The sequence below is a fragment of the Triturus cristatus genome, chromosome 3_2, assembly GCF_964204655.1.
Source record: "Triturus cristatus chromosome 3_2, aTriCri1.1, whole genome shotgun sequence".
In the NCBI taxonomy this organism is placed as follows: domain Eukaryota; kingdom Metazoa; phylum Chordata; class Amphibia; order Caudata; family Salamandridae; genus Triturus; species Triturus cristatus.
The window spans coordinates 517,582,269-517,610,208 of NC_140584.1; the positions used below are offsets into that span (position 1 = coordinate 517,582,269).

The window sequence follows — 27,940 nt, forward strand, 5'->3', positions numbered from 1 at the left end:
ATGAATGGCTATTATGGTAATCTCTGAGATTACATGTAACCACATTTCTAAGACCTGTAATCTAATGTTACAGCAGTCCACTGTTAGAGGAATATAGCCCTTTACATCGCATGCGTTTACAACACATGCGATTACAACGCAGTCCTTACAACGACTGCATTATTACATCGCAGTACAATTACAACGCAAGATGTTACAACGACTTGCTCTAGATGGTGCGCTAGATTTAGGAATAGTATAATTTACCATTTCAACTCCAGTGTGGGCAACAGTAGGGAAGGTGTTGGAATAGTAAATTATACTATTCCTTAGTTTAGAGCTCCCCCTAAAGCACGTCATTGTAACAACTTGCGTTGTAATGGTACTGTGATGTAACAATGCGGTCGTTGTCACGACCACGTTGTAATCACATGCGTTGTAACACATGCGATGTGATGGCTGTTTCCTCTGTTGGAGGCTCATTGGATGTACTATATGTTTTTCACAATAAACAAGCCAGGCGTACTGCCTTTATAGTAACATTTCATAATAAACAGGTCAAACATTTGGCATCTGGCATAACATTTTCCTGTACACCAATCAAACATGTAGCTGTTACCATTGGGTCATTAGCATAACCAACTCAGGCCTGTAGTGAGTTTAAGCTGTCCCCCAATGCAACCATCAGGTGCGCAGTCATAAAATTACAAATGTATATAAAATTACAGTTGAAATGGCCAAATACTAGCTCTTCTAACAGGGCTTAACACTGATTCTCACAGTGCAAATCTTCTATACCCATGGTTTGTAAGACAGGGTGACCAATATCAAAACATATGCCTGCTAAAGCAGTTTGTGAGAATTCTTGGAATAAAAAAATTGTAGGCTTTAATTCAGACCAATACCAATCCACCCTTAAATGCCTATTGACTGTAGCATATGCTTTCACAACCAATATGCCAGGCCTACTGCCTTTATTGTAACTTTCCATAGTAAAAAATCAGGTGTATTATCTTTATCATTGTCATGTCGCTAAAACCAGCTGAAGCCCACTGTACTGAGCGTAAGCATTTTACAAGGCAACCATCCAGCATAGAGTCATCAAAGTACAAATGTATACAGAATTACAGTTGGAAAAGCAAAATACTATGTCTTCAAAAGAAGCCTAACTAGGATTATTGTTGTGCATATCTTCTGTTCTTGCAGTTTGTTTGGGTGAATCACCAACACCAAACCCCTTGCCTACTATATAGCCATCTGTGAGATTCCATGTAACAAAATACCAGCTTACAGGCTTTTTTAAAGTGTATAAACAATTTATCCTTAAAAGCCTGTTGTCTTTAACACATGTTTTTCACAATAAGGTTAAGCCTACTGGCTTTAGTTTAACATTTTATTGTGTTGTCTGAATTGTAGCATGACTTTTCCCAGTGAACCGCTGAGGCCTTTACCCTTTAGTATTAGCTTTCTCCAGTATTGAATCTTTCATAGATTCACATGCGTGTATCTTCCCCGTCGTCATGGTGGGAGTCTCACGGTAAAGGAAACAGATAGCAGTAAAAGAAAAAACTGCATAGATACCATAGATAACTATAGACTTTGGTATCCCGGTATCATCATTATGTGGACCAAATGACAGCCAATGAGAAGCCAGCCCTGAGATCACACTCCCCAGCAGAGCCATCATACCTCAGATTTCCAACCGGCGTTATTTGAGAAGGAGTCTCCCTGAGCTTTGCTCAGTTTGTTCCCTTGGTTGAACTTTGACCTGTATTTTCAGCATTTCCTCTGGTATTGAGGTATTGTCTTTTCTTCAACTTTACTTCAAAATGTTTGAAAGCTCTAAAAAGAAGCTGTTCAGACCTTGTAAGTCTTGTGGGAAGGCCAGGTTGTTCTCTGAGGACCCCCACAAGGATTGTTTATACTGCCTCTATCCAAAGCACGTCCCTAAGGAGTGCAAACATTGTAGGACATTTTCAGCAAAGACACTTAAGGATAGAGAGGCACGTTTGTTATTGTAGCTCCAAAAGAAAAAGGCCACTTCAGAATCTGACTGAGGATATTCCTAAGGCTCACTCCTCTTCAACACGCAAAGGAGGAGCTTCTGAGGCGAAATCTGATTTAAAAAAGCAGAAAATAAGTAAATCAAAGGAAAAGGAGTCTTCTTTCTTTTCTCTGCCTCATACTCCTGTCAAAAGTCCTCAGAGACGAGGGCTCCGTCGTTGGATTCGTCGGCGAAGAAAAGAGTTTCGATGACCATTCAGTTGACGAAGGTGTCGACGACGACGACAACCTCGTCGACGACGACAGTTACAACGACGACCTCGTCGACGGCGATTACAAAGACGACACCATTGGCTCGTCGATGACTCCGTCGACGATTGGCTCGACTACTTTTTCGACACCGTCAACGATCTCGTCGACGATCGTCCCTTCGACGACAACTTTTAAATCTCCAATGAAAAAATCGCTGACAACGAAGGTTGCCACCGTCGACGGACTCGTCAACGGAGAGATCAGGCAATGTAGAATTTCCTTCTTGGCCAAAAATTTCTCCGCTATCTCCGTCAAACCTTCTTGAGATGCAGGATTCTGAAGGGGAAAGTCTGTATGAGGTCGCATATAGTCCTTCTCAGCTGAAAATTTAAAAAAAGTCAGGACACTGATTACGAGGAATACCAAGAAGTGCAGGAGGATTTCTCTTTTAAAGATCATCCTCTATCTGGTTCAAAAAGATATGAGTCTTTTCACCAATCTTACGATTACCAGGAAGAGGAGGATAACGCACCCAGGGCCATATGTAGGTGGGCTAATACCGGTCGGTAATGGCCGAAAATCGGTAAATTTCCTGTTACCGACCGGTATTTAGCCCTTTACGATGTAGGAGGCTGGATTTAAGGATTCGGTAATTTACCGATTCGTTATTTTAAGGAATCGGTAAATTACCGAATCCTGAAATCCTATGTAGGGAGCACTCAAGTGAGTGCATATTTGGTTTAAGGATTCGTTATTTACCACCAATTACAAGTTAGTGGTAAATACCGAATACCTTTTAAAAAGCAATTTTGTGCTTTTTTAAAAGTGCCATGTGGCAGACATACATGCCCTTAAGGCATTTATGTGCGCCACATGTGCACACATGCACGATTCAGGGGTGCAACAGGGTGTCAATGTGACACCCTACCACCCTTGAATATGCTCCCCCTATTATCGATTCGGTATTTACCGAATCGGTAATTCCTTATTACTGATTCGGTAAATACCGAATCGGTAATAACGAATATTACCGAATCTGTCAAATTTACCGATTGTTTACCTACATTCTATTTACCGATTCTTAAATACCGAATCGGTAAAATTCGGTATTTAGGAATCGGTAAATAAAAAATTACCTACATATGGCCCCTAGTGTCAGAGAGGAGTCTGTGTCCATGCCTCTATCCCTGGTATTGGATCTCAGGAGCACGATCAACAATTACTGTTGTCGCTTCCCAGAAGCTATTGCCTCTTCTTTGGACTTTACAAGTAAGCAGCAACCTGTTGCGCAGGCTCTGGTTAAACAGCCTCCGCCCCCGGTGCAGAAGGTACTCTCCCCAAGAGTCATTACCATCAGAGATGACTTAGCGGACAGCGAGGTTGAAGATCAACCTGAGGAAGGAGAACTGAGCCAAGACGACCCTGTGGGTGATGAATGGGACCAATATATTATCCCTTCTTCTCCATCACCGTCACAGTCCCCTGCGACATCTCCACCAGAAGACATCCTAGGATTCCATGAACTCATGGAAAAGGCTTCTAAGAGGTTTGATCTTCCTCTTCCAGTTAAGGAAACTGAATGTTTCCTATATGATTTCAAAGCGTCTTCTAGGAAATCAATAAGGACAATCCCCATGGTGAAACATATATGGGAGGAGGAATTGAAAGTTGTGAAGAATCCAGCTTCTGTTGCAGCCTCGCTTCCCAGAATAGAGAAGAAGTACCGGGCTCCAGAATCCTCCCCGGCATGTCTTATTGGTCATCCCCGACCAGAGTCTGTGGTGATGCAGGTTGCACAAAGACAATCAAAGAATCCATCGGCTACATGTTCAGCTCCTCCAGTCAAAGAAGGAAGGAAACTTGATGGTACAGGCAAATGCTTTGCAGTCATGGCGACAGCTTCTATTAAAGCATTAAATGCGCTCACCATAATTAGCCATTTCAACTGCCAAATGTGATCGGATATAGCTCCTCTTTTATCACATCTGCCGGAGGACAAGAAAGAATAGGCTATACTAATTTTGCAGGATGGAGCTAGAGCAGCTTCGGAATCCATAGACATAGCCATGGATATATCAGCGGGGCGTTCAGACAAATGACTGGAGCCATAGCACTTCGCAGGCAGGGATGGCTTAAAGCTACCTCATTGAGGCCGGAAGTGCAGACTAAGATAGTAGACATGCCCTTCGACTGAGAAAATGTATTTGGCAGCCATGTGGATGATGCCCTGCAGGGTATTAAAAAGGATACGGCGAGGGCATTAGGTTCACTGCAACAAGGCAGATTTCACTCCTTTCGTGGCAGAGGATCAAAAGGACACTTTAAACAAAGATCGTCCTATCAGTCCAGCCGTACCATCAGCAAGGGTATCGTCAGTATGCAAACACACAGCAATTTCGATCCTCAAATTCGTCTTATCAGCAATAGTCCAGACGAAAGCCATCGGCAAGAAGAAAATTACAGGACACCAATCGAAGATAGTGACAATTGCAAGGCGCCAACCACCTCGTCATTCCACAGCCTTCAGACCCATTATCTTTCTTCCTATTTCCACTAATGGCTATCTATAAAATCGGACAGATGGGTGCTAGACATAATTCGTCAGGGTCACAATCTAGAGTTCCTCTTCAAACCACCAGATCATCCTCCCATTCACAGAAAACAGCAACATCTCTCAGCCCTCAAAGGCGGAAATTCTGTCTCTTCTAGTAAAAGGAGCAATAGAGGAGGTCCATCTTCAACAACGAGGTAGAGGATTCTACTTGCAATTTTTCCTCATACGAAAAAAGCAATCAAACAATTGGAGACCGGTAATGGACCTCAGAGGCCTAAACAAGTTCATCAGGAAACAATCTTTCCATATGCTATCTCTTCAAGAATTCCTGATGATGTTTAGAAGAGGGAAATATATGACATCCTTCGATCTATTGGATGCATACTTCCATATTCCAATCCACGTACGATACAGACGGTATCTCAGATTTGTGGTGGCGGGCGCCACTACCAATTCAGAGTGTTGCCCTTCGGTCTTTGATCCGCGCCAAGGGTGTTCACGAAATGCATGGCGGCGGTGTCAGCGTATTTGAGGCAGCAAGGTCATCAGATTTATCCATATCTGTACGATTGGCTGATAAAAGGCGCGTCTTACAGAGACACTCAGCAATCCTTGGAATGTTGCATAAATCTCTTCCAGTTTCTGGGGTTAAGATATACATGGAAACATCCTATCTAACTCCATCCTAGTCTCTTCAATTTCTAGGAGCACTATTACAAACCAGAGAAGCAAAAGCGTACCCATCAGAGGAACGCATACAAAAGATTCTGAAGCTTTCCTCACAACTAAAGAAAAGAAAGTCCACTTCAGTAAGGATATTCAAGTCCTTGTTGGGGATGATGTCATCCTGCATCCCCTTAGTGCCAAAATGTCGGCTTCACATGTGGCCTTTTCAAAAACTTCTAGCCCTTCAATGGGTGCAACATCAAGGTTCCTTCGAGGATCGGATCTTCATCAATCCTCAAATAAAGGAGGCGCTGTCATGGTGGGGAAAAAGTCAGAACCTATTAGAAGGGCTAATCTTCGTGCCGCAATCTCCCGGTTACATAGTGACAACAGATGCATCATTGCAGGGATGGGGAGCGCATCTTCAAGACATAGAAATCCAAGGACATAGGAGCAAACAAGAGGCTCATTGGAGTTAAAGCAGTGTTCTTGGACCTCCAAACCTTCCTCACTAGGATTCGCAATTCTCCAGTTCTAGTCAGAACAGACAGTACAACAACTATGTTTCATTTAATAAAACAAGGGGGAACAAGATCAAAGCCCCTGTCAACGCAAGCTCAAGAAATCTGGAACTGGCTTCTTGTACACAATATTTCCCTACAAGTTCAACATGTGCCCGGAATACACAACACAAGAGCAGATTCGCTAAGCAGATCAGCAAGTGTTTGTCACGAGTGAGAACTGAATCAGGATCAGCTCATTCGAATTTTTCTCTTATGGGGCACTCCAGCTCTGGATCTGTTTGCCAAACGAAGCAACAAAAAGTGCTTTCACCTTCTTCATGACAGTGTTCTAGAAATTTAGGACGTAGCTAGTATTTAATTTCACTAGGCTTTCCAATGACGCAGTTTGCTTTCGCAGTCCGTGATTGAAGATGTCCCATTTATTTAAAACCTTCATATTAAAACCAAACAATGTTGGTTGTGTTCGTTCGTGGCACCGTTCTATTGTTGATTATACGTAAAATCAGAAGTAAAACTATAAATTTGTACATCAGTAACACCAGTTGATGAGCCGTGGTTGGATACAGTACAGTGTGTATACAGGATACAGTGTGTATCCTGACCCAGAAGCTGTTCGTTGTGTGCAAGGAGGCCGTCTCGGTTTTAACAGGTTTTTAAACTACTGGATGCACGTTCATCACGGCAACCATATCAGCCGAACGGGGTAGACTTTGGTTTTGGGATCTGTGTTTGGTTTGGTTGTAAGAGTACTGCTTTCCATTCTGATACAAGCATATGAATCTATGAAAGATTCAATACTGGAGAAGAAACAAGTTAGTTACCTGTCCACTATAGTTCTCCAGTATTGATATCTGTCATAGATTCACATGCGACCCGACCGCCTCCCCGTTTCTCAGGTAGACCATTTTTTTTATCTCTGATTACTTCCTTGGCTCACACTCGGGGCTGGAAATCGGAGGTATGATGGCTCTACTGGGGAGTGTGATCTCAGGGCTGGCGTCTCATTGCTGTCATTTGGTCCACATAATGATGATACTGGGATACCAAAGTCTAAAGTTATCTATGGTATCTATGCAGTTTTTTCTTTTACTGCTATTTCCTTTACCGTGAGACTCCCACCATGACGACGGGGAAGATACAAGCATGTGAATCTATGAAAGATATCAATACTGGAGAACTATAGTGTACTGGTAAGTAACTTGTTTCTTATGCTTTACCCAATAGTGGCCTTTTCAAGTGAACATAATTTGGCAAACATCATGCATACAGTTAAAAAACAAATATGTAGAAAAATACAGCTTACAAAACAGCATACTTCCAGCTCAACATGGCCTGACAAGATTCATCGCAGTGTATGGAGCCAAAGTAGCACTCTCAGTAGTACTCTGAAAGTTATTTTTTGTTGAGCACATAAATTCAGGCAACAGTTGCACTTTCAAACCAAATGTAAAAATCCATGTAAATTAGTGTAGCCCAGGGAGTAACATGCTGCTGTCAAACTCAAATCTGCACTCTAAAATCTAAAGTTAATGATGGGAGGGGAGGGTGCTAGGACTGCAGTACATTGCTCATGGCTGCCCACCTTCCATCTGTGCTGCTGCCAAAAAAAAGACAAACACAGCATATTATCTAGTTATCTAAGACACTTTAGTAGAATTAGTGTTGTGTGTGCCCCTAAAAGTTCAATAACATGAAGCTGGGTAAGTAAAATTATCACAGATACAAGGAGGGTAAGCACTTTTTGTAGAAACACACAACTTCTGCCCAATCAAAACATGTACTCCTGGGTCCCAACATGTGGGCAGAGCCAAAGCCCCTCTCTTGGTGATTCTCACATAATTGTCTGGTGACAGCTACTCTGTCAAGCCAGACCATAAAAACTACTGATGTCTTCTATGTGTGTGTATGTGTGTGTGTGTTTTAACCTTGAACTGTCAGCCATCCTATAAGAGCACAGGCCTAATCCTCACTCCTCCTTCTCACACTCATCACCACACATTCTGCTCTCATCTGTTTCTTGAGGTGGAGAACTTCTAGTTCTAGGTGCAATGACGAAGTACCACAAGTGGTGATTTCCTAAGTTTCTATTTCCCCTTATTATCAGTGTATGAAAGGATAAAGGGTCTTCAAACATCTTGATACCCTCTTGGATCTCCTTCGTTTTAACTATATTCTGCAAAACGCGTTATTAAAAAGGATGAATGTGTTGGATCAAAGAGGGCAATGAACTTGGCAATTTTCTTGTGCTATGTTTCATTAAGGAGAACTTCAATTGTAAAGAGCTTTTGTATCACCAACAGGTGCTGGCACCAGAGAGAGTCCCATTTAGTATTTAAAAATAATAACATTTGTTTTTCTTTTTTATGTCCCTGTTTTGCAAGTACATGGCCTTTTGTGTGATATGATATTCATAAACCTTTGATGTAACCATCTCAAGTGCACAAGCGTGGGCTAACCCAAATAGTTTTCAAACCATTATAGCCTGCGTCCACTGTAATCCTTACAAGATTTTATTTTATTTATTTATTATCTTACTGCGATTTTATATAGCGCGAACATTACCCGAAGGTGTGGGAGCGCTTTACAAAAGAACCAGTTGTGTTACATAAGGACTTTGGATTACATGAGTTACATAAGAGATATAAACAGGAAAACAATTGCAAATGTACAAATGGAGCAAAAGGAGGGAAAAATTGCAAATGTACAAGTTGTAAAGTCACTCAAGGAAGAGATACAAACAGAAACTCTAAAATCACATAGGAATGGTAGTAAGTACAAAGGTCTACTACATAGATTAGTGGTTAGAGATAAATATATATACAAATTGCAAATTCACTCAGGATTACACTTTAACAGCGATTAGGCTTGGACAATTATTTATTACATATTTACAGAGCAGGAAATTCTTGCCATCGTTCAGCCAGGTGTTCAGGGGGCAGGGGACGGAAGAGGGGGTAGAACAGAAAGAAGGGGAAAGGAAGGCAGATAAGGACAGGAAAGTGAGAGTGAAACAAAACGGGAGAGGGACCAGAGATATTAACAAGATCGAAAACGAGGAGTAGGTCCGTGGCACAGGAGAGACGATAGAAATATCGCCCAGCTGGAGACTGGCAGGGACAGAGGAAGAGGTAAAAGATCACTAAGATGGCGGATCAGGGACAGGGGAGTCAAAGAAGAAAGTCACAAAATGGCAGGGTGCAAAGGGTCCAAGTCAGAAAGTCAAGGGAGCAAATTCCAAAAACACCAATAGCAAATTTCGCGGAGGGTAACTAGAGGGGGAAATGAGCATGAGAGTAAGGAGGGGGGAGATGGGTACACAGGATGATGAAGACAACCACAAATAACTGCCTGTTTCTCATAAACATTTGGCAAATAACTGCCTGTTTCTCAAACATTTGGCTTGAGGAGCATTAGCCTCTAAGGATTATGGTTTGGATGGAAGTTTACGGGAATTGGTATTCATATTTAATCTTCAGCTATGCCAACTCCCCTTTATCACAATAAGGCAGCTCAGTTATCTTAAGCCGTTACTTTTTTTCTGTCTAAATACTGATATTCTTTCACAGGATTAAATGGTAATGGAGAACATATATTCTTGGGATCACTCATCGCACCTATTTTAGAGGACTGTTTCAACCTTGTTTTATTCCCTTTTATCCAAATTCACTTCTCCTGGCCTTATGAGTATCATGGAAAAGTGTTGATAAGGCTTAAAAGTAGTTAAGCCTCTAATTAGACATTAGTGCATTCAGACTCTCTAGGGGTTAGTTTGAAGATAGACTACACAAGTCTGCTGTGAAGAAGCCCCAATGCAGCCTGCAACAAATTACTAGTTTGAATCAACAAAAAGAGAAATATGTTTTCTCAGAGTGATGGCAATACAGGTAACCCAACGTTTCCCCTTTGTAGAACAAGTCTTGCATCACATGTACATTTGTAAAAAGTTGTATGTACAACTGTTCTTGATGCGTCTTTATACTTAGTCAACATGTTGTAGAGCCTCTATGTTGCCTACTTCATCCTCAAGCCTCAACTGATTAAACAGGAATGTTTCGTAGGTTTCTGCCTTTGGTGCGCTATCTTTGTGAATAGAGTATACATTATAAAATACTCCAATACTTTTCATTAAATGTTCTTTGTTCTCTGAAACGCATATTTCCTGAGGCGTGTTTCATTTTGGTTGTTGGTTTGATAAAATCGAACACTCTTTTAGTTTCACCTTTAAAGAATGTCCCGATTCTTAGCTGTAAGTTTCACCGCACTTGCAGATGACACTTGTTGTTAGCCATCTCCTCATCGCCACCAGTCTAAATCCCACACAAGAGTCTATCCACTTACATTAGAGAGCTGGCCAGTGCTTCGCTTGTAAAAGAGAGAGTGATGGTGCCCAAATCTCTGCTCAGAAGCCCGCTGCCGGACTGTCAAATACCAAGGCTGCCTAGTCTTGATTCCACTTCATGCCACTGCTAGACACCCCCTACCCCTTTATCTCACTCTTGCAAGTTCCTGTTTTTCATTTGTCAGGTTTTTCTCCTTTCTCTAATTCCTTCTTTCCCCTTTCTGTGCGTTTTACTTCTCTTGCTCTCCGTCTACCTGTGTTGAGGAAAAATAAGTGTCTGCCCCCAAAATGAGTGCTGGTGGGACCCACCGGTAGCTATCTAAGCACTGCCGGCTCAGAACTAGGTAGGTATTTCTGTAGGGAAAGCCTCAGACTGAGACTGTCAAGCTTGGGTCAAAAAGACTATTTACTAATATCAGGTGGTTTATTAACTGTATGTCGAGATTGTTTTGCTCGAAGGTGGGGAATTTTTGTTTCAGAAGTCTCCACAAATATCCTACCAAAACACTTCGACAGGCAGGTTTCATAATTAAAGTATTTATATTGTTAGTGGCACCGAGACAAATATTTTAACTGGGTATTAAATTCTCTCCGACATAAGATTTTGCTATAACAGCATTTCTGTTTTTTTTCATTGCAAAGTGATGGCATGGACACAGACAAGGATGATCCACATGGAAGGTAATGTATTATGGGCTCAGTTGCATTATTTAATTTACAGAAACGTGTTGACTGTTGGAACGTTAGCACGCATGCAGTGATTCGCACTGCCTAGTACATTTCCACTTTTATATTTGGGACAGGTGAACCCGTTTTTATCTTCATAAATAGTGTTAGAAGTATGCGGTGCAGAGTATCACATGGTTCACATCATACCTTATCAATCTGTGTGTTTCACTTAGGGTAATGTCTGTTGGAAGTTTGGCACAATATCGAGTCACAAAATATCGTCGTGCACATTACTGACAACACAATATCGTCATCGTCAAAATGTGTGTGTACGTGTACATTTACTTTCCTTAGCTCCACATTGACTCACGGAATAGTAAATCTATACTCACCTATACATACTTACCTTAACAATAGTGGTGGTCAATATCTTGAACTCATTGTTTCATGAGAGTAATAAATATTCTATTGTGGTAGAACACCCTTTCTCCATACTTCTGGGATGTCCAGGCTCGTTGAGAGGCATTTTCAAACACAAAAGCAACAAAATGATAAATATTTTTAGGAGACATTTGGACTTCAGGCTCTGCCCCCTTTCATGGTCAGCCTGCTCCAATGCCTCATTACTTTCCTTTCATTTGAGGTTATTGGACGTACTTACAGATGATACCAAAAGCTCTTTTTCTCGCCCACACCCCATGACCTGCCTGCTACTGCGAAGTCTTGGCACCCCATACGCTGTTGATAAAGGCCTGTCCAAAATGCTGATCATGCAGATCTGAAGCTGGCCCACATTGTTGGTGCCTGGGACAGCGTAACCCTTTCCTGATTAAAAGCTTTGCTATTCTCTATCCTGCAGGACCTTGTTTAAATGCCTTCTGTGCGGGCCTGCCATTATGCTTTGGCCATCCCATATAATTTACAGGTGTTTGTGAAACTGAAACAGTGGAGACGCAAACTGTCTAAAATGCGAGAGTCCTGTTTTTTGACACACACCCCTTTCCCCAGTGTACTGTGGGCCTTGTGGTCTGTGCTTTATGGACAGTTAGTCCTACCTTCAGGGAACCGCGACCACGTTGTAACAACGCATACCATTACCCCGCAAGTCATAACGACTTGCGGAGTGGGCGCTCGATGTTGGAATAGTATAATTTACTATTCCAACTCCAGTCTGTGCGGAAGTAGAGAAGGTGTTGGATTATAAATCCAACATTTTCCCCCTACCTGCCCAAGTATTTGTTACGACTTGTGGGGTATTGGTATGCCTTGTTACAACGCGGTCGTGGTAACGACCGCGTTGTATCAACATGCGGGGTGATGGTTTCGCGGTGAACGTTGTTTACCGTGGCCGAATATGCCTCTTTTTTTCCGCAGCCTGTCACCCCGCATGTTGTTACAACACGGTCGTTACCACATAAGTGTCAAATTGGACCCAATATTACCTGGGTGTTTTTATTAAGTTTTAAAAATTACAAATGCATGTTAAAATGCATTGTTTTTTTTTCTTGTAACAATTTTATTAAAAGTGAAAGCACAGAGTCATCATTGCAATATCATATTACATTCCAAGTTCAGTGAAATACAATGCATCAATATTCACAAACTACATAAATTAAGCGGCTGGGAGTTTACTGTTCCAGCCTTCTCCGCATCGCCATATCCTCTGTTGGTGACGTACAGATATCCCCCTAAAGGCGTTCCACCCCCCCCATTTTCTGTCCCATTTCTTGGGGCACCCCGCAGTTTGTAGACCTCCTTCTCTGCTATAATGCATCTATCCATCTCCGCCACCCATCCGATCGTCAAAGACCGTTTATTGGATCCCCAAAGCATTGCTATAGCCCTTTTCACTGGTAGGTACCCCAATGCCACCCATTGTTGCTCGATTTCCGCCAGGTCGGTGGCTTCCCATATATTCAAAATTCCCAACCGTGGTGACAGTTGGAGCTGCTTACCTAATGTGTCCCTCATTTAATTTGTTGCATTGTTCCACAGAGGACGTATCTCGGGGCAGTCCCACAGAATATGATAAAATGTGCTGTCTTGGCCACATCATCTAAGGCATAGTGCGTCAGCACGGTTGCCTATTTTGGCCAGGAGCACCCCGGAGAGATAGGACCTGTGTAGGATTTTTAGTTGCATGAGGCGAAAACGATGATTTATTGCCGTTTCACTGGGGGACATTAATGCAGTCTGCCAGTCGTGTTTGTCTATGGGCCCGATGTCTGTCTGCCAGCGGTCCTGAAGAGTCTGAAAGGAGTCAGGTAATTTGTTACAGAGTTTACAATATGTGCAGGAGACAGCCATCGTCAAGAGCGGTTCTGAAAGCAGGCGATCCTCCAGAGGGGAGGAATCCGGTAAGGAGGGTATGTCTGGAATATTGGGGAGAAGTGCATGTCTGATCTGCAAATATCTATAGACTTCGCCTGGTGCGAGAGTATGTTTGGTTTGCAGTTCTTTGAAGGTGAGAAGTTTCCCCATGTATGTTAGGCCTCCTATGTTAGTTATACCAATGGTGTCCCATTTATCTAACCCTGTGTGGTGGCAGAGTAATCCCAGCCGCTGTGAGGAAAACGGTGTAGCTTTTGTGAGTTTATCCGCCCATCCCAGGCACTTGGTGGCCTGATGCCAAATGACCACAGTTTGTGACATAGGCCCTAAGTAACGGCCCCTTCGGACCTTGCTATAGAGGGCGCCTCGATAACCCTCTTGCCCAGTTTGGTAGCGTCCTAGGTGAAAGGCCGGATTCGACGGGGAGCCATGAATCCAATGGTTAGTTGCTACTAGTTGTGAGGCCCAATAATATAGACGCAAGTCTGGAAGGGCAATCCCCCCATCGTACCACCCCTTTGTCAGCTTCTTGAGGGCGATGCGAGGCGCCTTCCCATCCCATAATAGAGTGCGGATCTCTTCTTCAATGGTAGTAAAATAAGTGTCAGCAAGTGGGAATGGACAGTTTTGGAGTACGTATAAAACTCTAGGGAGTGCAAGCATTTTAAATAGGGCTGGCCTTCCCAGGAGGGACATGGGCTAAAACGCATTGTTATGCAGTGTATACAGCTAGCATTGCATACATGTTCATACATAAGTATTCGTTGAGAATATGCGGTGTCTCATGGATTCCATATAAAATGGGTGAGAAGGCAATAGAGTAGTCGGGGATGTACCAGAGTGGTTTACCCAAACTATTTGAGAAGGAATGCTGTCCTTACAAACATTTTGTCAGAAGCAGCATGCCTTATCAGACATAGTTTGGGATGTAGCGTTGCCACTAATGAACCTGTGGAGTTTCTGGCCAAGACCGAATACAGGTTGAACCACTCTTGAGTGTTCTGGGCACACATGTGGACACACAAACAAGATTAAAGACATTGACCTGAGCTCACAACTTTGCAAAATGTCTGGTACAATGCTTACCAGATGCACGCAGAGTACCCCCTTGTGGTAAATGAACACCTCTTAAGTGGCTTCCATCTAACTAGTCCATTTCAAATATGTAGAAAGGAGCTTCTACCCTATACGGGTGTACTCATTCCATACCGGCAGCAAGTCAACCTGTGGTCATTCTCTGCGAATGTGCCTACGCTACAGGTTTGTTCAAACTATTGATTAGTCTGTGCCACTGCTGTAGCGGGACCATGCCTCTTGCCTATTATTTAGGACTGATTGAGCCTCGCTACATTCCCTTTTATTCACATTCATTTCTCCTGGCCATGTGAGTATCATGGAAAAGGGTGCAATGGGTTGAAAGTAGTTTTTGACTGGACTTCATCTCATCCATTAGTGCAATAGGACTCTCAGTAGGGGTTATTGTGAGACTACACAAGTATGCTGTGGAAAGATCCAGATACACCAAGATTTGACCCTACTGCTTTATGGACGGGAGGCAGTGCTTGTGTGTGTAACCTCAGACCTTCATCATTATCTCTCTTTTGACCCTCTGTCCCATGTCTTCAAAGCATGCAACCTAAGTGCTATTGTAACTTTACGTTTTTTTTTGCTTGCTTACATAGTAGACTAATCAGTGTTTTATGGGTGTATAATGTCTGCATATATTTTGGTTTGCATCTCTTTAACCTATGCATGACAATGCCTCATGAGACAGTCATTACAGTACTCCATTTTATCATTTGTGCAAAAAGTCGCTTTTGTTGGGAGCAAGTTTGACAATTCTACCTCATTCGGCATAGCAACGTGTACTAAAATTCCCTACTCAACTTTCTGACCATTTGCTACTAACCCATACCCCACTGCTAAACAACTCCCCCATCAATATTTCCCTCCATCATTCCCCTAAATAATGACAACTCCAATGTTCTGCCTTATGAATCTAATGTGTTCTCCTTCCCAACAATCCATTTCTTTGATTCGTTTCGCCACCTTGGAGCCATGCCCCACTTCATTGATTCCTCTTTCTTTCTCTCTCTTCCCGTCCTTCCTCTTCCTCCTTTCTCTCACTTAGACATTTCTTCGTCTTTGCCACCTCAAACCACTTGCCCTAAGTGACAAAACTTATTCTGATACCTTCTAACTGTCCAGTCTACTCCCAAATCGTGCACCAGGGTGTGTGGTGGACTCGCACTTCAGTAAATTAAACAAAAGTGATTTATCAGTGTTTTTGACAATGTGACGTGTTTCTGTGGCAGCCCACATCATTTATTGGAAGCAAGCTGGACAATTCTACCTCTTTCAACCAAGCTGCACACTATAAAATGCGCTATTCAACTTTCTAACAATGTGTTATGAAGCAAGTCCCAACCCAAAACATCTCTATGCCCTACAATAGCCTCTCCACGCCCCTAAACAATGACAATAATACAACACTATGCATTAAGAATCTCATATTTTCTCCTTTCTAACAATTTATTTCCTTGTTTGAATCGCCTTCCGCCCTCAGACCATATCTCATCTCATTGTTCCTCTTTCTTCCTCTCTCTTCCAATAATTTCTCTGTCCCCTGACTCTCTCCTGCTTAACTATCTCTCAGTCTTCGCCCCTTCAACCCACCACTAGAAAAAACCCCCTCTGAGGTATTATTTCTGCCCCCCCCACTCGTTTACAGACACAGTCACACACTCTCCACCCAACACCATTAGCATCTCCAGATATAGCCTGTTTCCAAGCATAGAGAGATGGAATCCATCATGTTGGAAAAGCACCAGGCACTCATAAACTATCTCCTTATGTTTGAGTAGCTTAATACCTTTGGCCCTTCAAAACTCTCAAATTTCCCTGTTGATCTCTTTCCGTGCTCTGTTAATCTCTACCAGCTTCCAAGCTCCTCTCCAAACATTTCTGGGCAACATCTATGTCCATCCAAACTAAATCCTTGCCCACCTTCCTCATAGGCTTTCCAGGTCTCTCTTCATCATCTTAATCAACTCCAGCCCCGGGGACTGAACCAAGTCGTTCTCCCTAAGGTGCAAAACCACTCCACCAGGTCCCGGGCTATTTCCCTCTCGGCTTCCGTAGCCTAGGCATCAGCTGAACCCGTGTCATCTCACCTAAATTAAACAGCAGTTTCACCTTTTCTTGATACAACCTCAGCTGTTGATCAAAGAATTGCTTCCTGGCCTCATCCCAACCCACTTCACAATGGAATACTCACATATCCAAACTTCCTTCCTTTTATCTTTCTCTTTCTCCACACAGGTGGGATAAAATGACAAACCATTGAGGCTGCTTTAGCCTCTTCTGTGCCCATGACGAGATGGTCTCGTCATGAAGCACAGTCGTGCTGTGCCCATGACGAGACTATCTCGTCATGACACCCACCCACTAGGGAAACGCCAGGCACAGGAGGGGGAAAAGGCCTGGCACCCAAAGGGTTAAAAGCCCTGTGTCTCCGTCTTCACATATCCCTACATACAGTCAATCATTCGTCTTTCTCCCCCAAAGTTTTTCAGCCTGCCGGCACTAATCCCCTAACTACCCTTCCATCACCGCACCTTTCTGAAATCTGACTCATTGCACCCCACTTGCTTCAGGAGCATCTCATTGCCCCCGGCATATGCCTGGCTAAAACCCATTTTTTCCAGTTTTATGTCTAAATACTGACCACTCCACTATGCCCAGCATGGTCAAAGACTAACCTAGCCAATGAGCCAGGCACACTCCATGCTCCCCCGACCTTCTTAGGCATACTACACTACCTCTGCCCTTCTCATCTCTATTAATCCTCTTGAACTGAAGGCCCAACCCTTGAACATTTCTCATGATATCTTCCATCTAAAAGCCCTGTTCATATCTTGTTCCCACTATTTGTGACATTCTAAATGCCCCGAAAAATAATTTTGTAAGAAGTGCCCCAAATAGCAGACTCTCCCAGGTGGTTGCACATGCAAATCACACCGGGTCCATCCCTTCATTAATTACTTGGCCCCGGGGTATGGTGCATTATCAAGTTTCAAATATTGTCCTGCAAAAATATTATATCCAGAATATTGACTGATACTATCTCTTGAAGGTAAGCACATATAGGTAGGTATAGGTCGGCTATCCTAAACTCCACATCTATGATCCTAAATAAATTAATATAATTATATACTCACATATACATAATATATTACATAGTATGCGATATTCACTGTGTAGTTATGTTTAGTTCAGAGTCTCAATTGAAAAGGAATTGCTTGATTTCTTGATAACTTTGGCACAATTAGACAAATCAGCACAAAACTTTCCCAAAAAGTTAATCCGACTTGATTTAGACTTTGCAGGTTTTGTGCTGGAATATGGGAGTTGGGGTAGGGTCAAAGTAGTGACATTTCCCATTTCAACCCCCATTTTAAAGGGAGAGAAATCTGCACCGTTAGTCCAAGGACAGTCTGCACCACAATTGGGCTTGGGGATTCAAAGGCAATGATTGGCTGGTCGCAAGAGAAAATTTTATTTTGCGTCCACCATCACAGAACACACAGCATGGTCCCCAGACCCGAAAATGAAAACAAAAGGTCACGTAATGGGGCTGGGTGAGCTCAACTAGGACCCCTAGGATGAATGGGAGTTTTCAAAGGGTCCCTTGTAGAATTGTCAATGTCTGTTCACCGAGTCTTTCGACTAAATCTCTAGGTGATCCTGAAAACACCTAAAGGTCCTGATTACAAATGGAGGGCTAAATTCCAATCTCTATGCAAACGCATGTTTGCACAGGAATCCGAATAACAAGTTGCGTGATATCACTCTCGGAAAGTTCCCCTCACTAAATTTGGGCAAGTCACACCTGCTGAGATTTGTTGGGGGGAAATGTTCATAAAAAAGAGAAAAAATGCAGAATTAGATGTGTTAAATAATGATTCCGCATGTTATGCCTCGTTTGCAAGTTAGAAAGTTGTAATAAGAGGCATTTACTTCATGTGGTAATTATCTAACTGAAGGGTAATGATATTTACCACATGTTACAAGGCCAGACAAAGGGCCTTGCCATGTAAATGGCCAGGGCCTGTGCAGGGCCATGTAACGTGGCCAGGACCTGTACCCATCTGGCCATTTGCAGCCAACCATGTTACAGGACAAAAGAGATGAGTATGTTTTATTGTTGGTTTCTAATAGAATTTTTTTTAGAGGGCTTCAGCTTTGGCTTTTTTGTATTTCAGTTTTGTTTTCCTTAACTAGTGTGAAAGCCGCTTGTTAAGGCCACCTGTCATTTTTGTTTTAATGATGGATCAAAAAAATACCATTCTGTGCCCCCTCCGGCCGCTGACCCACCCCATGGGGGTTTTAATAAAACAAGCACAGATCCTGCTCTGTTGGATGGCACTGTGCTAATCCTATGGTTAAAAACGTTGCTAGAAAACCAGACATTCATGGTGAGCAGATTCAGAGTGTCACTGTTGTAGGGTGCTCTATACACGAGCTGTTCTCCACCTAAACCTAGGAACTATCCAGAGAGAGAGAGACTAATTTCTAGCCAAAATCAACTTAAACTACACAAACCTTAGACATTTAAAAGTTATAGTTATAACTTGAAGTTATAATTTCCACGTGAACCAAAATGTTCTATAACTCGCACACCTTCATACAGTGTTGTGAACCCACTAGGCAGACTAAATCTGTCACATGACAGTCAACCCTGTTTATCCACCATCTGTGATGTCACATTTATGTGGCTTGATTCCAAACCAGTGCCTCCATTTGGATGATTCTGGTTGGACTGGCTGGGACGTGATGGACTAGTTTCAGTTCAAGCAGTACTTTTAAGCCTCCCTCCCTGGCTCCCTGTGCCATATGTCCTCTTGTGTGCCCCACCCATCCTGCTTACCGTGCCCGAGGACTCTACTAGGAAAGTATGCCACCAACCATTTGGCTCCTTACAGCAGGCATGCACGAAGCAGCTTCCTCCACGGGTAGCAGAATTGGTGATGAAAGCAATCTGTTGAAGATCTGTAGTGTCTCGTTACTGGACTCATGTTGTTATGGGTGGGTTAGTGAAGTAGGCAAATAAGCTAGCTGACGGCACACCCGATTCATCCAAAGAGCTGACTCTTGACGAGCCTGGTGCCCGAGTGCTAACCAAGCTGCCTGAAAGCAACTCCATTTGTGAGTGCAGCTGCGCCATCTCAGGTGAGAGAATTGTGCCACTTAGTCTGCCAGAAGCCCAATGTCTAAGCAAATAAATGATAGCTTCAACCTTTTGTGAACATATTTATGTGTTCCATGTGCTTGGCTCTAGTTTTACACTTTGAGAGACAATTTTTCACAAGTTTGAACGAGCTGCATTGCCATGCCTTTTTTGTTTGCATTTAGGTGCATGCAGTTTTTTTTTTTTTTTGTATTTCTTTTTATAAATGAAGAACACAACAAACAAGCAGCACAGATATTCAGGACTTGTTTGTACAATATACATAGGGGAGTTTGCACAATTACAATTCATGAATCAAGGCTGCAATATACATTTATCCCCAGAGCTCGGTATAGACCAATCAAGATATTTCCTGGTCATCTAGGTCAATGCTACGGGATGGACTACAGATATCTCCATGGCATGTGTTCCAGGCCTCCCAAAGTAACGACCATTTCTTCGGGCACCCCCTTGCAACATAGACAGTCTTTTCTCTAAACATGCACCAGTCCATGTTTTTCTTCCATTCTGCTAGTGTAGGAGGCTGGGCGGCACCCCAGTGTTTAGCTATATTCCTTTTCGCCACCATCAGTCCCAATGTTACCCAGATCCTGCCCATCCTTCCCACGTCTGTAGGCTCCCACACGTTCAACAGGCATCTCTTCGCCTCAAGGCTCATTTCTAGTTTCGGAACTTCACTCATCACCGCGTGAATTTGACGCCAGTAGCGCTGAATGAGATCACACTCCCATATTATGTGCATGAGTGTTCTCTCAGATCCACACTTACGCCTGCACTCACTCTCCTCAGCTCTCCCCATTCGAACCAAACAGTGCCCAGTGACATACACTCTATGGAGAATTTTAAGCTGGACGAGTCTCAACCTGGCCGATATGGCCACTTCCCTTGGGGAGGATAGGGCCTCCTGCCACTCCTCGTCGTCTAGCTCGAATCCGTCCCTCTCCCACTTCGTCCTGAGATCCTGTAAGGGTCCGGCTACGTTATTGATTAGCTTTTTATAGGTGAGAGATATCGTTTTATCTGGTAGGTAGCCGTCAAGCAGCCTGTCTTCGAGAGGAGTATACTCTGGGACAGAAGAGCCCGAGGGTATGTGTGTCTGTAGTGCATGGCGGACCTGTAGATATCGGAAGTGTTCTGTGTCTGAGAGTTCATACAGCTGTTGTAAGTCAGTAAATGATACCACTGCCCCCTTAACCCATAAATCGCCAACGGTCATGATCCCGATAAGGTCCCACCTATCGAATCCCTTTGATTTCCAAAGATCTCCTAGGATCTCGGAGTCCCAGAGAGGCGTAGCTGCTGTCAGCTTCCGTTCCCAACCCAGACTCTTAGTGGCGGTGTGCCAGACATGTACTGAATGCTTCGTCAGTCCTGTCAGGGGGAAACGCTTTGGTTTGGAATATAGGGCTCTGTAGTAGTTCCCCCCCAGGAGCATCCATCGGTCCATTGCATAACCCGGGTCATCTATTCTTCGGTATGTACAGTGGTTAATTGCCGCTAGGTGGGCCGCCCAATAGTATTTTTTGAGGTCGGGGAGACTGATACCTCCGTCGTACCAGTTAAGTGTGAGTTTGTGTAGTGCTATCCTAGGCTTACCATCCCATAATAGTCCTCTCTGCATTTCCTCGATTTCTTTGAAATAGCTAGCCGGTACCGGATCCGGGAAGTTCTGTAATACGTACAAAAAGCGAGGCAGGGACATCATCTTGAAGAGTGCTGCTCTTCCTAATAAAGAGAGAGGAAGTGCCATCCATGCTGCAGTGTCTCGTTTCAATCGTTGTAAGGGCGGGCTTAAGTTGCGGTTATAGCGGAGCTGGAGGTCAGACGTCACGTATATACCCAAATATATAAAGCCCTCTGTGGTGACCTGGATTGGGCAGTCCATTGGAATTGCGGGGCAGTCCCTGTGCAGTACATATAGTAGGGATTTGCTCCAGTTAATGGAGTAGCCAGAGAATCTCCCGAAAATTGTGAATGTCTAGCACTGCTATCAGCGACTTCTTGGGGGCGGCCAGGAACAACATGATATCATCCGCATATAGTGATATGCGGTCCTCCCATGACGGGGCCCACCTCAATCTACGTATGACCGGGTCTCTGCCTATCCATGCCGCCAGGGGCTCGAGCACTAGGGCAAAGAGAAGAGGGGAGAGGGGACACTCCTGTCTAGTTGGGTGCATGCAGTTTTGTGTTTATATTGAAAACCTCAAACTCCAAATTCCATACTGTATCTGTAAATGACAAGGGTGCAGGCACTGTTCCTGAAACGAGACAAGTCAAATTAAGACCTCCGAAATAGTATTTTACCAAGTTCCAGCCTAGACTCTTATTTCTTTGTAGGAGTCAAAAGTTTCATAGAACCAGGTCTGGTGGCTTAGTGGACTAATTTGTCCTCTGTAGGGGCCTGTGTTTGACCTTATGGGTCAAATCCCGGTGGGTCCACTCAGCCTTTCATCCGTCTATGGTCGATAAAATGAGTACCATTGAATTGGGTAACAATAAACATATGTTATTCTGCGCCAAGAAACCCTTCTGGGTTACAAATGCAGGTTATGTTCATGTTATAGAAAACCGCATCATGATATTTTTTACAGAACAGAATAGTAATAGTAAACTCTCGCATTGATCTATGTGTGATGTTAGTAGCTCACCAAGTTCTGATTTTCTTGTATTTCTGGTGTTCTGGTGCAGACCTACAAGCTGCAGAATGCAAGAAAAAAAGCAAAACCAAGCTTGATGATCTACCTACATAACGAACTCTAGTTCCCCATTTATTTATGAGCTGGCTTGACAGTGCAGCTGTCACCATACCTTATGTAGTCACCAAAGCTTTAGAAATGCTACTTTGGAGCAGCTTCAGCTCTTCCTATATGTTGATTTCCTCAACTCCACCATTTGATTGGGCAGACAATGTGTACTTCCACTGCCTTGTTGAGAAACTTATGCCCAATACTGTAGGCATGAAATGGTTATGTTGACAAGTCAGTGAGGCCATATGTCAGATGCTTCACAATAGTGACCAGCACTTCCCTATACATGTGACATACATCTTTTTAAGATATGGGTTGCACAAAATTCATACACAAATTCTTTATATTTTTTTAGGAAACTCCTTCATTCAAATCTTCATAAAATCAGATTTTTCAAGTAGCCAACGCGTTTCATCTCCTTACAAGAGACTTCTTCAGGACTTAATTAAATATCCAATCCTATAACGCTGGTCATGTCCAACTGCGTGCGCTCTATTGGTTCTTATTAGACTTGTGAACCCGCTACGTTACAATTTTCTTTATCCTTATGTTGTATTTCTCGTGTTATTGTAGGCACAAATTTTCCATATGTCACAAGCCTATGTTGGCTTACCAATTTATTCAGGCCTATGTAGGCATCCCAATCTTTCTTCTCTGCGAGCAGCAACTCGTGTATGCATGCTACTTGAAAAATCAGATTTTATGAAGATTTGAATGTATATATGCCTGCTGACAAGGTTTCTGCTCAGTTTAGTAAGCTAGTGTGCGTTATGGTGACAAGCCAGTAATGAAGGCTACGTACCTTAATGCTTAATTGAAAAATGATATGTTGGGTGCATTATGTCTTTTTTGTTTATTACTAAAAACGCATGACCAAGGCAGAAGGGCTGACTTATTTACAGTGAAAAACATATGTTAAATACAGTAGGTCTTTAAGGAAGTTTTGTGTTTGTTGCCTCCCACTACCTTTTGATAAGCCCAGGGGGTAGAATATTTATTTTTGATAATCCTTGTGTGGCATCTAATGAGGGGTTTTATATTAATTTGCCAAGTATTATTTTATACATGTTTGTAATTTAATGCATTGCTCTCTTGTGTGGCATCTAATGAGGGGTTTTATATTAATTTGCCAAGTATTATTTTATACATGTTTGTAATTTAATGCATTGCTCTTGGCGCAATAGTTATTTTTTATTGCAAGCATATGTTACAAAACTAGAGGTAAAAAACATATAGTAACCTTAATGTGGCTGTCATAAGCTTGCAATAATTGTAAAATGAAAAACATTCCCTGATGTGGCCGCTTTACGAGTGATGTTTATTCAATAACAACTTTCAGTTTCACCATTTATTTTAATATTTTTTGAGAAGGATACAAGAATAAATTGTCACCTAACCAAGCACTCAAATTGCGGACAGCTTTAATTTTTTATCAACAAGTTTAAACAGGATACAGAGAATATATCGCCATGAAACTGGGCACTTGATGTGGAGGCAATATAAATAGCCGATATTTAAAGTACATATAAAAAAAAAATCAAATAAAGCACACTGTGAATCAGATTTGTCACTGAAATGAAAGGCACTATCTGTGAGCAATGTGCAAAGGTTTTATCCAGTCTCTCAAAGTGAAGGTAGTCAGTAGGTAAGGTGGGCTGACCCATCACCCCATGCAGGATGCTGTGGTAAGGTGAATCGAATTATAACAGTTTAAAGGACCAAAAATGAAGTCCACATACGAAACCTCCCTCTATAGATGTGTATTTTGTAGTAATGTTTTGAGAAACAGTAGCTTGGCGAGACAGAAAAAGCTGTCATGCAGGTCAGACTTAAAATTTACGTAAATTACTTTGGGTCAGCCCTCTTCAGCCATTGGTCTGTTTGAGTGTCTTTCACATAATGTTTCCACCCATGACGGCTTATAGCATCTTTGTACTGGGGTGAATGCATGACATTGTTCAGCATTCTGTCCATCCATCATTTGTTCTTTTTGCATTTGTCACCCCGTGTGGGACGGGTATACCCAGACATGGGTCCCGTGCTCTCCATGCCACTGGAGTCAAGCTAGCCTGGCTGATGAGGGGTGAAACCCTGAAACCGGTCCTAGGATGCTTGTTTCCAGTCCAGGGAGGACCTGGCTTGGCAGTTCGGGCTGGACTATTCTAATGGAGAACAGGGTCAAGACTGATTTGCATATGGCTGGGTCTAAACTGGTAAAGCCCAGATCTCTGTAATGGGGTGAATGTATGACTTTGTTCAGCATTCTGTCCATTATTTGTTCTTTTGGCTTATGTCATGGAGCAATAAGCTATCCCTCTTTAGCCACTGGTCTTTTTGTACTCTTTGAGATAGCATTTTGCATGGTCACATGTACACATCTGCCTGAAACTGATTGTACCTTATTGCAAAGGAGTGTGCACCAGTCATTTTAGTTTTGCATTTTCTTCTTTTTTAGGCACCCATCTTTTGTTTCCTTCTTTTTTACATTTTTTAAATGTTTTTTGTGTGCCTGGTAGCTCCCTAGACAATGGTAATGTGTTACTTGCTTACTACTCATTTATTCTGAAGTGCACTGCATCCCTCATGGCCCCTGTTTTTAAACCAGGGGAGGATCTTGAAAGGTGTTGCCCATAGTCTAGTATTTTTTAATCATTCCAAGGTGACCGCCACATTTACAAGCAGCATGTGGACCATCTTGGATCAGTGCAGCAATTAATCACTCTTCACAATACCATTTCAAGATAATTGCTCACTACTATGAATAATGTTTTACCGATTCTCAATTGCAGTCACATACCCACCAGTTCATATGGTAGCATTTTTCTTTTTTCTTTTATTCTTTTATCTTGCATATGTTTCTTGTGTTGGTGTGTGTGTGTTTTATTGTGGATGGGTGAGTGGATGAAGGCAAGAATGAGTCAGTGGATGGATGAATGGATGCACAAGTGCAAGGTTGTGTGACAGAATGCATATATCTTGAGGTGTTAAAGAGGAACTTTCAGTTATAAGCCAGATCTATTGACATTGCCAGTGCTCATTTTAAAGCTAGCCTTGTGATACTTTCAAGGATGTTCTTCAGTAAGCACGCCTTTATTCACTAGCCAAAGCGTATAAAGAAAGACTTTTTTTATGAAGTAAAATGGTAACATTACTAGCTCTTTATCAAGAGCTTCCACAAACAGCACAATATAGCACAGGCTGTGTGATCCTTTTTTTGCGCCCTCATTATTCAGACAATGGAGCATTCATGTATAAAGTAACTGGAAGCCTTAAAAATTGTTTGCCAGCAGAATATAACTGTGCTTTATTTGCAGCCGGTTACTACCGCCACTGCAGTGACATTTGTCTGTAGCTTGACTTTTGAGGCTCTGTCATTCATCAGCTGGCCCCTAACATACTGACACTTTTAATAAAGACTAAATGTAAGAGAAGAACACAATGTCTTCTAGGTCAGCCAAGGAACATTAGTTTTCAACTGGCAAACCATAAAGCAGCCTGACAGATTTATTGCATTCATCCATCCATGGCCTGCCTCCTTAGTAACACAACTTGCATGAAGGCCTGGTGCTAACGCCAGTGGCTGACGCTCATCCTGGGAGCGTGTGGTTGAGGTGGGCAGCCCTGACTGTGACAGTCAGTCCCTTCCTAAGTTAAGAATTAGGTCCCAACACTTATTTTAAATTAGGAAATCCTTGTCCCACTGGGTTTTGATGAGAATAGCCCTGCTCTTACTACCTCCCGCTTAGTCTGTAACCCTACTAATATTTTCAAAACGCAACATGAATATTCATGGGGAGCAACAGCCTTAGTGATTATAAATTTCCAAAGAAATATGCAAGTCACACTCCCCATATATCTAAATATTTATTAGGAAAATATGTATAATTGTATCCTCCTTTGATTAGCATTCAAAATGTAACACTCATACAGACATTCCAATAAGCTCTGATATCACACGCGTTTGTAGCCCAGATGCTGGTCTTCTGAGAATGATCATCAGTCTATAAACATTGGTAAAATAAAATCACTAAAGCCAACATGGGTTTCACGGTTGTGAGCCCCTTCTTTGGGGCTACAAAATGACACCACTAATCCTTCTTGATTTTATTCTTCAGTTTTTCACTGATTATCATTGATCATTCTAGTCTATACATGATCAATATTATTCTCTGACCAACCAAAGTGTCTCCTTTCTTTTTATATTGTTTGATCCCCATGCATATTGGGGCCTGTCAGACCCCAAGTCCATCACTCCACATTACATAAAGATTATGGCGATCCAAAGATATTCCTTGCGCCTGACTTCTCTCCAGTGTCACCAGATAATCACATATCAAAATCACTTATCTTCAAATGCCCATGCCACTTAGGAACATTTGTAATAACAATTTAGGAATATGATTATTGTGACTTGTATATTTCTTTGAAAATGTACAATCATTGAGGATGTTGCGCCCCAGGAACGTACCAGTTATTCTGAAAATCTTACCTATTTTGGTTTACATATTAGGCACTGTTCTATGCTGAGGATTGAAACACCCATTTACACACGCCCTGGATGCCCACTTTCCCAAAAGAACAACTAGCTGGAGAGGCAAATAAGAGCACCAAAGTCTTTAGACACAGTACATACAGGCAGTGGCCCGGGCCAATGATGGAAGTGGGTGGCAGCTTCATAAAAAGCGTTAGACCAAGGTGCTTTTTTACAATACAAATAATACACTGCGAGCAAGGATTACACAAAGATTCTAGCACTCAATGTATTATTTGCATGAATTTATTGCTGCCTTGTTGGTATGCAGTCTTAGCATACTGCAGCAACAGAGATTCCACTGGCAGAGTTACAAAAACGTTGCTGGAGAAATCTTTATCTGGATAGAAATGGCATTACAAGTTTTAATTTAGGGAAATTAATTAAATGTGTCTTTATGAAGGGACCTAAGCCACAGCTTCTTTAATATTAGCAACCTCTTATGCAAGTGATAAGACCTTGAAGCACAATTTATTTTGATGGTGTTGGACCTGGCCCTCTCTGCAGGGTGGCCCTCAAAATATTTCCCTTTCCCCTCCACCTTTTTCTGACCATATATTTGCTGGTACTAGTACTCTGTGCACTTACTCCTTCTAACCAGTGTTAAAGTGCTTGTGCTCTCTCCTTTAAACATGTTAGATTGGCTTATGCCCAATCGGCACATTTAATTTACTTGTAAATTCCTGGTGAAGTGGCACTACATGTCCCCAGAAAGGTGTGAATTAAACTGTGGAAATATGGATTTTTCTGGTCAGTTATGTCCCCTATCTTGGACCCCAACGGTTCTATGTGCATGTTACAAGTACATGTATGTTCCCTCCAGTTCCAGTTATGAAGACGCAAATACATGTGCGTCCACCGTCGACATGTCCTTTGTCAGATCCGCCATGAATAGGCCGGATATTCCATTCCTAAGTATGAAAAGCCACCGGCCTTATATGGTTCACTTATGCCATTTTACAGTCCAGGCAAGTAGGCCCTGATTCTGTCATCAAACTCTTCTTGCCTTCTGCCTCTGAAAGCTCCAGTCTGAGCCTGCATCTGTGACCATGAACTTTGTCTCATTCTCTGCGCGGCTCACGAAGCCTGAC

General features: G+C 42.5%; 1 protein-coding gene across 5 annotated transcripts in view; it reads left to right on the forward strand.

Moving 5' to 3' along the window:
• Nucleotides 1-27,940, forward strand: part of BMAL1 (basic helix-loop-helix ARNT like 1) — a 503,136-nt gene that overhangs the window by 203,988 nt on the left and 271,208 nt on the right. For 3 of the 5 annotated variants that reach the window (XM_085648206.1, XM_085648207.1, XM_085648208.1), the window contains exon 5: nucleotides 10,935-10,999. In XM_085648206.1, coding sequence (XP_085504332.1) covers nucleotides 10,968-10,999 — 32 coding nt within the window. In that variant the 5' untranslated portion in view covers nucleotides 10,935-10,967. The remainder of the gene's footprint in view (nucleotides 1-10,934; nucleotides 11,000-27,940) is intronic. The other 2 variants (XM_085648204.1, XM_085648205.1) reach the window with 1 other exon arrangement.